Source organism: Sceloporus occidentalis, unplaced genomic scaffold, assembly GCF_023333645.1.
Source record: "Sceloporus occidentalis isolate IW3139 unplaced genomic scaffold, rSceOcc1.0.p SCAF_1, whole genome shotgun sequence".
NCBI lineage: Eukaryota > Metazoa > Chordata > Lepidosauria > Squamata > Phrynosomatidae > Sceloporus > Sceloporus occidentalis.
In genome coordinates this window covers 65,077,416-65,093,242 of record NW_028316981.1, presented here as the reverse complement: position 1 = coordinate 65,093,242, position 15,827 = coordinate 65,077,416, and the positions used below count along the sequence as shown (strand labels likewise).

At 40.8% G+C, this 15,827-nt stretch overlaps 1 protein-coding gene across 1 annotated transcript; it reads right to left on the bottom strand.

The window, feature by feature from the left end:
• Nucleotides 1-8: 8 nt before the first annotated feature.
• LOC149321506 (MKRN2 opposite strand protein-like) lies at nt 9-13,277 on the bottom strand. Its single transcript, XM_089523403.1, has 4 exons — nt 12,890-13,277; nt 10,621-10,670; nt 7,141-7,303; nt 9-252 (listed from the first exon to the last, which is right to left on the bottom strand). Exons 1-4 carry the CDS (start codon nt 13,105-13,107, stop codon nt 9-11), a joined length of 675 nt encoding a protein of 224 aa, XP_089379529.1. The 5' UTR covers nt 13,108-13,277.
• Nucleotides 13,278-15,827: the final 2,550 nt, after the last annotated feature.

The window sequence follows — 15,827 nt, the reverse complement described above, 5'->3', positions numbered from 1 at the left end:
CTGCTTCCTTACAAATGCTCTTGGCTCCCAGGGGAAGTTTGGTTGTCTTGAACAGGGTGATCAACAGCATAGAAGCCATTCTTGCGTATTTCCTTGTAGATGGTGATATACTTGGAAGCTTTTCTTGTCCGTGGAATCACAAACCTTTCTGTAAACTCATTTTTATTCATTTGCTGCTTCTTTTGGGCATTCAGCACACAGTTAATAAATGTCAGTGCATATGTGTAACAGTTGTGGAAATGTTCTTGATACCTATTAAAGAGAGGAAGAAAGGAGCCTAAGGAATCAGTGCTCTCTGTAACTATTAAACTTTTTAAAATTTGTGGTACAGCCCTAACCTTTCACTGTTTTGAATTACTAGAAGCAGGTAGGATTATGACCAAATGTCTCTTGTTTATTTGTATTATTTATCACCTTATTTTTCAACTTAAGACCGTACAAAAATCAGTAATGAAGTAGTCTCATGTTTACAATAAGAGATTGGCAAAAAGAAAAAGGGAGTGAAACTGGTCAAAATAAAGGCTGTGTAATATCTTTCTATGATTTTAGGGTTCCCTCCCTCCCACTTTAAACAGTTATTATATGTACATTTTCTTTTGCTAAATGCAGTGTATCTGCTTTCTGAGAGAAGGATTTGGCTTTTTAAAAAAAGGACAAAAGGGATATGAGTGCTTTTGTAGCATACTCTTATGCTCCCAGGCTAGATGCTGCTGGGTGGTCTTTGCTTAAAACAAAACAGATGAGAGACTCAGCCACAAAGTTTATGGCCTCCTGTTTAGAATCCAGAACGAAATGGGAGGGCTTTTTTTAATGCGATCATTGTAAGATTTATAGTCTTGTTTCTTTACTAAACTTCAGTGAAGTCACAAATATCTCATGGCAGATGTTCTCATAATCTGCATTGTTTTTTTCAGACTTTGCAAAAATTGGGCATTATAACTTCACTTGCAAGACACTGTCAGAGTCCTTCCCTGTACTGTCATCTGTAGTGTACATGAATATTTTAAAGTCTGAACTTGTGGTAACTAATCACCAGTCCCTTAATGTTTATTGGTGCTTATTAATAATTACAGTCTTCACCATGATTAACAGAAAAGCCCACCCTAATAGATTTCACTATAAAGTTCAAGTTAATATCATTAATAGGAATTAAAATCCCCATCACCATCAGTAACCTGTTTTTAAAAAACTATGTTTTTTATCTTCAGATCACTCTCCTCTAGGTTGTGCTACTCAAGCAGGGTTGGATTGTGGTTCTCCAGATGTTCTTGGACTGCAGGTTCCATTTCCTCGCCACAGGGTAGCCTGGCTAGAGCTTATGGGAATTGCAGTCCAGCATGATCTGGAGAGCCACAATTGGTCACATTTGCACTATTGCAAGCATGGAGAACCCATGCCCTCCAGTCAGACCTCAGATTCTTGTTGGGCTCCAACTTCCATGAGCTACAGACAGCATGGACATTAGTTAGGAATGATGAGCGTTTTAGTCAAAACAACAACTGGAACTGAAGAGTTTCACCCCCCCTCTCCCTTATTTGGAATAGGAAATGTATCTCAGGGAAAACAAACCTAATAATGAATACATTGGCATACCCATTGAACATGGACAATGAAATGTTGGAAAATGAATAGAAAGTTATGCACACGAGAATTGTGTCAAAACATAGATAATAATGTTAGATAAACAGTTAAGCAATTTGTATCATTTTAACATTTGTGTTCTGAAGTTTGGTATGTTGCCTTGGAAGGTTTATTAAAAACCAAAATATAAATCTCTTAAAAATATATCAAGAGAGCCAGCAAGGCATAATGGTTTGAGTGTTGGGCTATGACTCTGGAGACCAGGGTTCAATTCCCCTCAGCCATGAAACCCACTGGGTGACCTTGGGCAAGTCACATGCTCTCAGCCTCAGGGGAAGGCAATGGCAAACCTCCCCTGAACAAATCCTGCCAAGAAAACCCCATAAATTACCATAAGTCAGAAACAATTTGAAGGCACACAACAAAGACATGCACAAAAATATATCAAGAAAAATAATGTAAAAATCAGTATTCAGCCATGAGAGCTCACATGTGTGATAACAGCCTCCTGTTCAAATCCTGAGAATTTCAGTGTTAAAAAGTTCATAGTCCTCTTTTTGCTTAACATCACTCAATGTCTGAGCAAATACTACAAGATTGGAGAAAAAGTTAAGTAAAAAGCTTGTTTTTTTAAACATGTAATGAAGTTTTTAAACCACGGTAGTGTATCCCCCAAACCAAAAAATGCTTCTCTCCCATTTTGTTTTGCTTTGTTCATTTTCTAACAGGCAGATCAGCTGTTGTACTGGATTACACCCTACTTCCTGATGAACTATAAAATACAGTGAAAAACTATGATTAATAGGCTGTTCCTTCCTGGATTTTTAGATAATAAATAATCAAGAAGATAAATCCTATGCAGGTTCACTGCATTAGTAAGCTACTTTTAAAAAGTCACTAATTATAGTTCTACAGCATAAAAATAATTACAATTACAGATTTTAAAAAAACAACTCTTTCTCATTTTGGAAAAGTAACTTAGATTCTTGTTACTTTCAAACAACCCAAATATTATAAGCTGCTAGCCTTGCAATTAAGGAAGCAGATAGGAAGACAATTAATTCATTTGAGATGCAGTGCTGGAGAAGAGTGCTGAGGTTACCATGGACAGCCAAAAAGTCAAACAAATGGGTCCTGGAACAGATCAAACCAGAAATCTCTCTGGAAGCCAAGATGACAAGTCTGAGGCTGTTGTACTTTGGCCGCATCATAAGGAGGCACGACTCACTGGAAAAAAATAATAATGCTGGGAAAGGTGGAGGGAAGCAGAAAGAGAAGAAGGCCACATGCTAGATGGATGGACTCTAATAAGGGTATGAATTTGCAGGACCTGAGCAGAGCAGTGGAGCATAGGGGGTCTTGGAGATGTCTCATCTACAGGGTCGCCATGGGTTGAAGTAGACTCGAGGGTGGATAACAACAAAGCCTGTGCAAACAAACATACTGCCCTCATATCTGCCTTGTCATTGCCCCAGAACCTACAAAACAGAAACAGACATAGCACAAACCAGCACTTAATCATGTAGTTTGTTGTTTTTTGTTGTGTGCCTTCAAGTCATTTCCAACTTACAGTGACCCTAAGGTGATCCTGTCATAGGATTTTCTTGGCGTGTTTCTTCAGAGCGTGTTTTGTCATTGCCATCCCCTGAGGCTGAGAGAGTGTGATTTGCCCAAGGTCACCCAGTGAGATTCCATGGCTGAGCAGAAATTCAAACCCTGGTCTCCACAGTCCCTCCACCATATACTGTGGCCACATACCTGTAAAAATAAAGATGATTTTTAAAGTTACAGGCACACCACAAAAGGGCTGAAGTTATTATTTAGCAAGTTACCACTGTAATGTAACTTAGGTATGACCTTTTATTTTACCAGGAATTACAAGTAACTAATTAATTGTAACTGGTTGCATCCACACTCCAAATAAGTACACTGAGGGGCAAAACAGATGGTCAAGAAGAGCAGGCTTCCTGGCAGACTGGGGGCATGGCATTCAGACAGCACGCACCCAGCCCACCAGGAAGCCGCACAGCTGACTGCACATGCAGTGGAGCCATGGTGTTTTAGCAGCGCAGTGTTTACGCACACTGTGCCGAAGAAACGCCATCACTGCAGCAAAGGCACCCTTTCCCTGGTGCAAAAAAGAGCAGCTTTCTGCTGGTCTTTTTTGCACCAGGGAAAGGGCACCTTTCTGCTACTCTTTTTTGCATAGGAAAAAGGCAAGGTTGGAGGCGTGACATGCAGTTGCTGTGGCCCCAACCCAGCGAGCAAAGGGGCAGCCAGAAGCATCTCCTTCAGGGCGATCTGTTTCACCCTTGAGTACGATGGGCTTTGCTCCCAGTTGAATATGTACAAGATTGCAGCTTAATATACTATTTTACTGTTAGCTTTTTAAAAATACTTTGATATGTTACAAGCTCTCCTGGCGGGGTGAGTTTTATCTTCTGTGAATGATAATGGCACTGTATGTTTCAATCAATTCTCATTCCTTATAAAACTCATCTGACAAGCTGAGCAGAAGCCAAAGTCAGAAGCCATCTTTAGTTGCACAGATGAGACTTAAAGGGAAATGGGGTGAAGAGTTACTGGCAAAAACCACAAAATTGCAAAGCTATATGGAGCTATTTACAATATTTCTGAATTAGCTCTCCCTGCTAGCAAGGCTGGCCATCCTGTTAGGTAGTGAGACAGTTATCTTAGGTGGCAGATGCCGGAAGCGATGGAAATAGTAAACTGCATTGTACTGCATCAGATCATTGGTCTATCTACTCCAGTAATGTCCTCACGATATGCAATAACATTTCCCCAGGATTTCAGGCAGGTTTCTGTCTTCACATTACCTAGAGATTCTTGTTATTACCTGGCAATCTCTCCAAGTACTAACCACTGCCCCAGGATCCATTTCTTGGTATAACTTCATGTGCCTGAACCATAGAAATTCAGTCCAGTTTTGCAATCAGGGAGAAACTCTGTCAGATTCCCTCAGCATTGCTGCAAGCATACTGGGTCACATTCAACTCCCATCTTTCTCCCAGTTGGAACCTGGCTTCTGGAACTGGTAAGCATTGTCCATTATAATCCTTTAATTTGCTATCCACTACCACCCTTTTATATAAATTTACACACTGCATGCTCCCAAGCTGCCTGGAAGCCACCCATTCATTTACATGGGGGCTAGCTTCCAGTGCTCTGGCAGTGTGGCGTTTATACGATATACGCCACCGGGGTGCCTTAAAGTCAGCTTCCTGCTCTGGTGGGCAGAAAAGCCGGCTTTTTGCTGGCACAAAAAGGAGCGGCTGTTTGCCACTCCTTTTTCGGCCAGCAAAAAGGCGGATCGGGGCCACGGCATATGGTTGCCGCAGTCCCAATCTGGCATCAGAAGGGGCGGCTTGAAGCTGCCTCTTCAAGGTGATCTGTTTTTTCCCTTAGTTCTTGTTTGTGTGTGCTAGAGAGTGCTTAGCATGTATCTTGATTCCCCCTTTAATAAACTAGTTTTGAACCTGCTTCTGGAGTTCTCTGGGTTTGGAACTGGTATACAAAGGCTTAAAAATAATAATAATAATAATAATAATAATAATAATAATAATAATAATAATAATATAGTTTATTTATACCTCCCACCTCTCCCACGGATCAAGGAGGGATTACAACCTTAAAAGACACTTAGTACAATTTACAATCAATACAACAAATACTAACACTGAATTTACCAAGAATTCCTATTAGTTCTCTAAAAATTACAATTTGTCCATTAGCCAACAATCAGAGTCAAGGAAGAACAGTCATCATAACCTTTTTATATGGAATTCAGTGGATAAGCCCACCGGAAGAGATCTGTTTTGAGTGCCTTCTTAAAGGCCTCTAAGGTAGTAATGAGATGGATCTCTTCCGGTAGGTCATTCCATAATCTTGGGGCCGTGGCAGTGAATGCCTTATGTGAAGTTGTCATTAACCTGGTATTATAATATTCTAGTAAGAACTTCCCAGATGTTCTGAGAGTGCGGGGCGGATTATGTAGGGAGAAGCGCTCCCGCAAGTAACTCAGGCCCGAGCCATGTAGGGCTTTAAAGGTAATAACCAACACCTTGTATTGCACCTGGAAGCTAATTGGCAGCCAGTGAAGAGATTTCAGTATTGGTGTTATATGGTCAAATCTAAATGTTCCGGTGACCAATCTGGCTGCTGCATTTTGAACCAACTGAAGCTTCCGAATTTGGTACAAGGGTAGCCCCAAGTAGAGCGTGTTGCAGAAATCTAACCAAGAGATTACCAGTGCAAGTACTACTGCTTCAAGGTCCTTTCGGTCAAGGTAGGGAGGCAGTAGGCATATCAACTGAAGCTGATACCAAGCACTCTTGGCTGTTGCATCTATTTGGGATGTCAATTGTAAGGACAGATCTAGGAGTATTCCCAAATTGCGAACCTCGTCCTTTAGGGGAAGTGTGACCCCATCCAGGACTGGGTGACAGAACTCTATCCCTGCACTTGGGGTACCTATCGTAAGTACCTCCATTTTCTCTGGATTCAGTCTGCGTTTGTTTTCCCTCATCCAGCACATTACCGATCCAAGACAGGCATCCAGAGAAGAGATGCCATCCCTAGTCACTGCAATAATCAGACATAGAGAAATAAATTTGGGTGTCATCAGCGTACTGATGACACCGCGCCTCATGTCTCTGGATGATCTCTCCTAGCGGCTTCATGTAAATGTTGAAAAGCATGGGGGACAGAATGGTGCCCTGAGGGACGCCAGATGTCAGCTCTCTCTTGCAAGAGCAGCTGTCCCCCGGCATCACCATCTGGAATCTGCCTGAGAGGTAGGAATGGAACCACTGGAGCGCAGTGCCCCCAATACATAACTCCCTCAAACGTTCCAGAAGGATACCATGGTCTATGGTATCGAATGCCGCTGAGATGTCCAAGAGCACCAGCAGGGTCATGCTTCCCCTGTCTGTGCCCAGACGGAGATCATCGACTAAGGTGACCATTGAGGTCTCAACTCCGTATCCCACCCTGAAACCATTTTGAAATGGGTTTAGGTAATCGGCTTCATCCAAGACAGCTTGGAGCTGGAAGACGACTGCCCTCTTGATCACCTTGCCCAAAAATGGTAAAAGAGATACCGGTCTATAATTGTTTCTTGGCTTTCCATTTTCATAGCCCTCTCATTGTTTCCTAGTGAGCTAAATCGATTTCCTCATTGAAAACAATTTGTGGGTGCCTCCTTGGAACCCCTTGCAATTTAGGTAACACAACAATCACTCTTCCTCCTTTCCCTTACCACCATGGATTCATAAACACTTTGACTCAGCAGAGATTATCATGACTGAATAAGATGGGTGTGCTGATGGAAGCTGCCCTGTTGCCTCTTGAGGTATGTTGTCTTATGTTAAATAAAAGAAAAATTGGCCCCTTGCAGCAACCTAAAGAAGAAATATGCTTTGAAGTGGGAGTTTTAGAAGCCATTTCTCCTGCTAACTACTTCAAATCCACTTGCTAAGTGGAGTCCAAAAATCAAAGCTGCCTTTACTAATAATCACATCTTCCCATTGAGGTGCATACCTGTGAGGAAGCCAGATGTCTGCTTCTGAGAATTGTTCTAAGTATATATCCCACTGCGTAAGCAGATCATACATGTCAGGCTGGACGAGGGGAACACTCACACATTGTTCCCATCCATATTCTGCTTTGTGAACTCCAGTTTCATTGTAATCATATGCTAAACCTGCAAAGACAAATAGCCAAAAGTGGAAATACTTTGAAAAAGGCATTCATTGCTATCTAATAATTTCTGGCAATTGCAATATCGTTCCATATTCTCTTGCAAACATTTGCTATCTGAACTAATATGTTTAGTCCTAAATTCACAGCTTGAATTATGTAGTAATATGGAATATTTGCAGAGTTCACAGGTTTTTTGAAAGATAATGTTCCATTGTTTTGTTTCTTCTCAAATCATGCAAAAAAGGAAAGGTAGCCATGTCAGCCATAAGAGGGGAAAACCCAAAATCTTTTATTAATGTAAAAGCTTTATTAGACCAAACGAAAGAGCACAGATATATGCAATCCATGGAAAATTGCATTTGTAGAATAGCTTCCTCTTGGAGTCCGATTGGTGACAAAATTGGTTCCTTCCAACACCAATTCAAAGCATGACTTTTCCTTGAAGCTTGTGGGACCTAACTGATTTATACCAAAGTGTACATGCACCTGTAACATACCCTTTCATACTGTACATTGAGAACTGGTTCATCAGTGGGGCCTTTTAATGGGGTGTGCTATACAGTTGGCCAGCCATATCCATTGATTCAAGCATACAGGGCTATTCAAAATATATATAAAATCCAAAAAGCAAACCTGGATTTTGCCATTTTATACAAGGGACACCATTTTATTATGTATTTAATGGGGCTTGAGCATCCATGGATTTTGGTATCCACAGAGTGGGGGATCTGAAACCAAACCCCAGAATATACCAATGGCCCACTGTACTTTTACCTTCTTTACAATGTTTAAATAAGTTTTAAACTGTTCCACATTTGTAATTTTAACAGAATTGTTTAATGTTTAAAACTACTTCATTGTTAGATTTCTAACTGTATCTTGCTTTAATTATATTGTAATCCTCCCTGGGTCCCATGCTGGGTGAAAGGTGGGATATTAATTGAACGAATGGATGAATTATTATTAGAAGAATAGTTGTCAACTGTTTTACTCTTTTTAACCCTAATTGTTTAATTGTTCTAACCACATTTTAAAAATAGTTTTAATGTTTTAAATTTGTTTTAAAATGATTTTAACCAAAATTGTTTTTGTTTTATTTAAATTATTGTTTTAATGTTGTTTTAAACTGCTTAAATTGATTTTATTTGTATGCTATCCTGAAGTTCTGTGATACAGGGTAGATTATAGATGTTACAGAGTCAGTATGGTAAGTTTGAGCATTGGACTAGGGCTCTGGAAGACCAAGATTTAAATTTTCTCTTGGCTGTGAATACCCATTGGGCAACACCTGGCAAGTCACATACTCTCAGCCAAAGAGGAAGGCAATGGTAAACCCCCTCTGAATAAATCTAGGGTTGCCATAAGTTGGAAATCACCTGAAGACAACACAACCACCATGAACCAAATATTTTAATAAATAGTAAACTGTCACATGACTGAGCAAAGAAAACCCTGTTTATTCATACTTCTCATGAACTTTCAAACAGCAAAAATAATTCCCCCTGTTTGTATAGGCATCCCACCTGCCAAGTGACCATTTTTGTATTGGTTTGTTTGCTGACAGTAAGTATTTATTCGGTGGAAACCACTGAATAAATGTCTGAAAGAATGTCTTCTAAATTCAATGTCTGAAAGAAGCTTCTTAAATTTCAGTGAAACCACTGAATGTGTGGCTACCAGGATGCATCACAGCCAGATGACAATGGGGTCATTCCCACTTGCTTATACACCGGTTTACAAATCGAATCCAAGGTGTATCGTTCCCACTCAATCCCGAATTAACTCTAGAACGGTTCTAGGTTAACCCGATATCGTCCCCACTGCGATTCGAATCTGCTTCGAATCATAACATTTAACCCGCATCATAAGCCTATAAACCGGCGTAAAAAAATACAGTCGGCCCTCGCCTTACGCGGGGATCTGTTCCGGATCCCTCCGCGTAAGGCTAATTCCGCCTATGCTCAAGCCCCATTGGAAAGAATGGGGCTCGTGCACGGCGGTGCGGCAGTGCAGCGGTGTGCAGGGCGCAATGGGCGCGTGCGCCCATTCAATTGAATGGGACGTGCCACCTCTTCCACCCCACGCGCACCCCGCGGCTTGAGCGCGTAAGCTCAGGTCCGCGTAAAGCGCGCCCGCGTATGACGTGGGCGCGCTGTAGTAGGTTTTATCCCGGGTTATCCCTTGATCCGAGATAGAAATCGCGGTATTTAAATGGGAACGTTTCGGCGTCTGATTTGGGTTCCACAGGATGGGAGGAGCGGAGCGCGATGGGCTGGCTTGGGGGAGTCGCCCTTTCTTTGTCCCCATCTGTCCTCGCCGCCATCTTTCCCTCTTAGACTCTTAAGAGCTTAGGTGCTTAGACTCTTAAGAGCTTAGGTGCTTAGACTCTTAAGAGCTTGGGCGCTTAGGACTCTTAAATTGTTTATTTATATACCGCTATTCCAAAGATCATAGCGGTGAACAGCAAGTAAGCTAATTAGCAAGTAAGCTAAGAGCTTAAGCGCCTCCTCATTGGCTCTTTTAAAAAAACCTGAAATTTAAAATGAATTAAAAACGGTCAGCAGGTAGTGGGAACGCAGGTAAAGGTTATATCGGTGCATGTTACTCCGAATTATTGTGAGGTCATGATGACGTCTCTTTGATTGACAGCCGAAACAAGTGAATGTGAATGAAAAATTTACAAAACCGATTTGAATATACACCGATTCATCCGTGAATGGGAACGAAACCAGGTCAATTACTGCGAATTAAAATAAAATATAACGTCAATGGGAACGATACAAATAAAGCAATTTGATAAGCGGGATAACACTCGCTTTATTTTGAATTGCTTTAAAACAAACCGCTGTATTTAAAATAGTTTCAAATCGCAAGTGGGAACACCCCCAATATGTGCAAGAACAGGAAAGGAGAAACAATTTGGATTGGCAAAGAAACTGGCAGGGCAGGTGTTCTGCCATGGCTGGAAGGACTATTATGAGACACCAGGGATTCCAAGATGTGGCTTTCTCCTGGAGGAACTGCTGTTTTAACAAACTAGCTCTGTTTGTCTAAGTCAGCCTTTTCCAACTGGGCTGGGCATAATAGGAGTTGTAGTGTAATCCATCTGCAGAGCACCAGGCTGGAGAAGACTCACCTAAATACCTGATCTTCTCTTTCTTCACAGTGTAGCATAGGAAACATTGCTCTCAGATGTGATCAGCATTGTGCCAGTCCATTATGGATGGTAACATTATATAAAATTAAATGTCTGTTGTACATTTATGATGCATAGAGAAAGAAATGTTATGTTGACGTTTAATAGTAGGCACCTCTTACCATTGGTGTTGGTTATTCCAACATGAAGATCAGAATGTCCATCATACTCTCTGAAAGAAGAAATTTAATATTTTTCATGTTAAAAAACAATCCATTTATTGAAACTGAACAAGGCGATTATACATCCCTCCCGATTTGTCATCCCTCCCGATTTGCAGGGGATCTGTTCCAGACCCCACCCTATGTGAATCCAAAAAAATGCTGATATTCAAGTTGCCATTGATTTTAATGGCAGTGCCCTCCAGTGTGCACTGCTGCACGTGCACCTCAAGCGCATTCACCATTTTGTCTCTCCTTGTTTGCCATCCATGAATGGGCAAGATCGCAGATTCCAAGTCCACGAATCGGGAGGGATGACCGTACTTGCGTTGTACACAGGTCTGTCCTGTGTTGTTATTTTCTGAAAAGAATCAAGTTTTATCTAGTTCTACATAATTACTGTTATGATCAGTGTTTTCAAAACTGTAACTTCTAAGCAATTGATTGGCTACATCAATCTCTTCATTGACTAGAAGCCTGCCTCTGTTAATTGGGCAGTAGATCCGAGGACTCAGAGGGAGAGGATAACCACTGGACCTCATCACCTTTCCCACCACCATTCCCTTCTCCTTTTGTGTCATGTCTTTTAGATTGTAAGCCTGAGGGCAGGGAATCATCTAATTAAAAATAATAATTGTAAGCTGCTCTGATAACCTTTAGGGCTGAAGGGCAGGGTATAAATACCAAAAATAAATAATAAATAAAATAAGCATGGATGAGGGTTGGATTGGGTGGCCCTTGTAGTCTCTTTCAACCCTATGGAGTTTATCACACGGGTGGGATCTCGTGCAAAAACAGGATTTAAAGCGGAGGGAAACCCACAGAATCAGATTGATTTTCAGACAATGTCAGGGATAATGAGCATTGACAGGATATTAAGCCAGACAGAAAGTGGAAAAACCCCGCAAAAGTGAGATTGATTTTCAGACGACATTAGGGCTAATGGGCATTAACATGACATTAACCAAGACAGAAAGTTGACAAAACATGCTGTTTTTTACTTTTGGAAAATCCTGAAAGTAAAAAGCAGTGGGTTTTTTCCACTTTCTGTCTGGGTTAATGTCACATTAATACTCATTAACCCCAATGTGTCTAAGAATCAAAACCGCTTTTGTGGGGGGGTTTCTGGGTTTTAAATCCCATTTCTGCATGAGATTTGGGCACTTTGCCTCCCATGTGATAAACTCCTATGACTGTTTATGCACATTTTTGATACAAATGCTTCTAATAATTGCAGGTAGCAAACATCATCTAAAAAGAGGCTTTCCCCCTTCTTTCATACACAAAAGAAATGTCCCTTCTAACACAATGAACACATGAAAACTGCAGCAGCAACAAAACAAATGTATTCATATCCAAATTTATATAGTTGATAGTTTATCAATTTTAAAATGTCTTTAATCATTCACAGTTAACAATTATTGAACCGTTTTTTTCTAGAGTTTGCCAGGGTCAATCTTGGGTTTTCTGACACTACAACGATTTGCCACTAAATTAGCCCAAGTGATGGTTTCAAGGCAACACTTCAAGGATGAATAATGCCTTGCAGAATTTAGACAATTCTATATGAAGAGTAAACGAAAGTGGGCCCTTGCTATCTGCTGGATTTGGTTCCAGGACACCCCCCCCCCCCCATGGATGCCAAAAGCCATGGATGCTCTAATCCCATTAACTACAGTGGCATAGTAAAATGGTACCCCTTATATTAAATGGCAAAGTCAAGGTTTGCTTTTTGGGATTTATATTATTTAAAATCTTTTCAAGCCATGGATGGTTGAATCCATTGATATAGAGGGCCAACTGTATACTCATCACAACAGAGCTGAGTTGTGAAGGACTTAAAATAGTCTAGTGTTGGGCAGATGGCATGCTTTGTTTGCACAAGTACTGCGTTCAGTCTGTGACATTTCCAGTTGTGGTACTATATCTGAAGGAGCCAGGCTTTGACAAAACTCACCCTGAGATCTTGGCAGAGGACTGTCACTGGAGGACTGGACTGTATGGCCCAAAGATGTTTCAGTACAAGGCTTTTATGTCATGCTTCTGACCCCAAAATAAATAAAACTAACAACATACTAGTGCTTCAAAAGGTTACTACAAGTCCCAGAATCTCCCACCGAACATACCCATGCTTTACTAGGGCATTGGGAATTGTAAATGCCAACGTTTATAATTTTTCCAGCCTGCAAAATACTTCCTTGAGTCCTGCAAAACCACAAAAGAGCCATACCTTAGAAATGTTCCTGAAGTAGGTTTGAGTAAAAACGAACATCTTTCTCTGTGACCATTCACAAAAGGGCTGGGAATGCTGACAGGTGCTTCTTCCAGTCTTCTGTAGGCCAGACTTTGCCCACATAAGGGGCAGTGCTTGGGCACAAAGAAGGCAAAGATGTCTCTCTTACAGTGGCTGATTTTAATTAAGCCTTTCTCTGAGTCCAAAGGCTGCATGGTTTCAGCCGCCTCCTTGTGTAAATGCTACTGGTTTCCTCCTGCCTGCCACAACCTTACTGACAAAAGTTAAGGCTTAGCCAGCAAAATGGGCATGGAAAGAGGGAAGGGATTTGGTTGTGGTGGATTGACAACTGAGGAAACCAATCATTCCTGTAATGTGAGAAAGCCTGGCAAACAAGACAGAAGCAAAGAAGGGAGAGTTTCCAGGTGGACGTTCAGTTAAAGGGCTAGTGATCTTTTCAAATATTTGTCTTACCTGAGACTCACGCTGCAATGAGTCTGATGTGTAGATCCCTGTATTATGACTGATACAATTTATCTATATTGGTTTAATTCTTTCTAATCAGCTGCTGCTCTGCATATAAATAATAACTAAAGGTGGGTTAACTGAATAATTGCTTTATTTATTTTTCCCCTCTGCCTGAGACAGAAGAAAAGAGTGTAATAATTAGGGCTTACCTGGCCCTTTCTTTCCTGGCAGCAGCTCTGTGACTTCAGGACTTGCACCTGGGGATTTTAAAAAGCATGAGTACAGAAATATTTCCATTACTTGCTTTCCACAACAGGAAAAAATAGAATTCTGGAATTAAGGTAATGATAGCTATTAAAAAGTCCAAAGCTCTGACTCTTGTTGCTGGTCCCTTACCAGCAGTTTGAAAAATACATGGTAATTTTGGTATGTATACACTGTAAATATATTGTGTATTATTACTGTAACTTGTGAGTCATTTGAATAAATGTAACTTCTATAAAACCACAATTACAGTAAAATTAAAAAGTTACAACTTAGACTAGAGGGCATATATAGCTTTCAGTATCATTCTCTTCTATAAAACATGGTTTTATATATCAAATTAAATTTTGTTTAATTTTAATCAAAAGAAAGAAAAAATGGTGTTATGGTAGACTATTATATCAACATCTAGACAAGGAAGAAGTTTGAAGCACGTTATATTTTGTGTGTGCATATACATCTACAAGTCACCTACTGATTTATGGCAACCCCATGAATTTCATAGGATTTTCTTATGCCATAATAAATTTGCTAGTATTCAAGGTGTCACAAGCCTCTTTTGATATTTTTGATTCAAATTGATAGAATTTACTTCAAGTACTGCAGGCCTAGGTATTAAAAGAAATATAGGAGCACCTTTCAGGCTGGTTTTTATTTTAGCATGAGTTCCTTTTTATGCTGCAAAAGACTAGCATGCTACTACGTCTTTGAAAACTACTGCAATCCTGAGCACAATTGTCCCACTAAACTTTATGGGGTTTACTTCTGATTTAACATATATTTAGGTTTGCATGCCGCCAGATGGTTTTGACATTGTCAGCAGTGCTGACACTAGGTAATTTTAGACCCTAGATTTAATGGTCTTCTTAAAGTGGCTCTGTATATTTCTTCAGTTGTGTAGCACAACATTTATCTTGCCCTGCCATTCTGTGCTTCACAACTGCATCTGCATTCCTAATATCTTATCAAAGCATTCCTGGTATATTTGGCAACTCGCTTTAAAAAAAAGAGGGAAAAAACACATGGCATTTCACATTACAGATTCTTATTTTATTATTTGCACCATCTCACTACAGAAGGAACACACATTTTGCTTCTATACTGATGTGCCTGTTTGCCTAGGGCTATTCCAGTTGTAAAATGTCTTTAAAAATAAGGAGAAAAGGAAGCTGTAGCAAGCGGCCTTGGCCCCAGCAGGCTTCATCTGCTTTCTATCTAGTCATTCACAGGCACTGTTTGCACTATGTCTGGTTAGAGAGATAAGCGGGAAGAGCCGCTCTTCTCCATCCAGGGCCCCACCAGGCCAAGGCGCCTTTGCATGGCCAAGAAGTGAGCATAAGCCCACCGTAAAGCCAACCTTCAACACCATCTGTAAATGGTATGCAAAGGAATCTTGTAGCACCAAAAGGAAGAAGGCAATCGCATGGCAACCTCACAAAATCATAGTGTTGTAAGTGGCCTCATGGGCCATCAATTCCAACCCCTTGCTCAGTGCATAGATAGATAGATGAAAGACAGATAAGATGAATGATAGATGATAGATGGTAGATGGATGGACGGGCGGGCAGGCAGGCAGGCAGGCAGACAGACAGACAGACAGACAGACAGATCTCCAGTGAGAGCATCCCCATTAGGTAGCTGTCCAGCCTCTTCTTGAAGACATCCAAAGGAGAACCCACCACCACTCCAGGCAATGTTCAGCTAAGCCATAGTACCATTCACAAGGCTGGACATATCCCTTCGAAAGAGCACTAGCCTGTGAACTGCCGTGTGTACAAAAATGTCCACTTTTATGAGCTTTTGTAGACATGAGTCTACTTCCTCAGATGCATGGGGGGGGAGCATCTCAAACAAATATCTCAAGCAAGAGGTATGCCTGAGTCTGACGTCCTTTTTTGCCTCTCTTGTAAGATTTGTTTTGCCCCAAAGCCACAAGACAGTGATACCTTTATGGGAACATTCAAAATGCACAAAAATACATGTTTCAAGCTTTCGGAGCTCCACTGGCTTCTTGATCAGGCAAAGGTGTTAAGAATCATACAGGAGGGGGAAATAATTATGACGACGTTGGTCACAAGGATACATTTTGTCAAAGTGTGGCTGTTCTCAGTTCAGGTGACATAGACAGATTAGATGATTGATTGACTGATTGATTGATTGATTGATTGACAGATGATAGGTAGATAGATGAACAGATAGTTAG

Excerpts from the sequence above, each read along its gene's own strand:
- LOC149321506 (XM_089523403.1), bottom strand. The coding sequence starts at position 13,107 with ATGCAGCCTTTGGACTCAGAGAAAGGCTTAATTAAAATCAGCCACTGT. Across the intron at positions 7,304-10,620 it reads TGGAATAACCAACACCAATG|GTTTAGCATATGATTACAAT; the intron begins GTAAGAGGTGCC and ends TTGTCTTTGCAG. Across the intron at positions 253-7,140 it reads GACATCTGGCTTCCTCACAG|GTATCAAGAACATTTCCACA; the intron begins GTATGCACCTCA and ends TCTCTTTAATAG.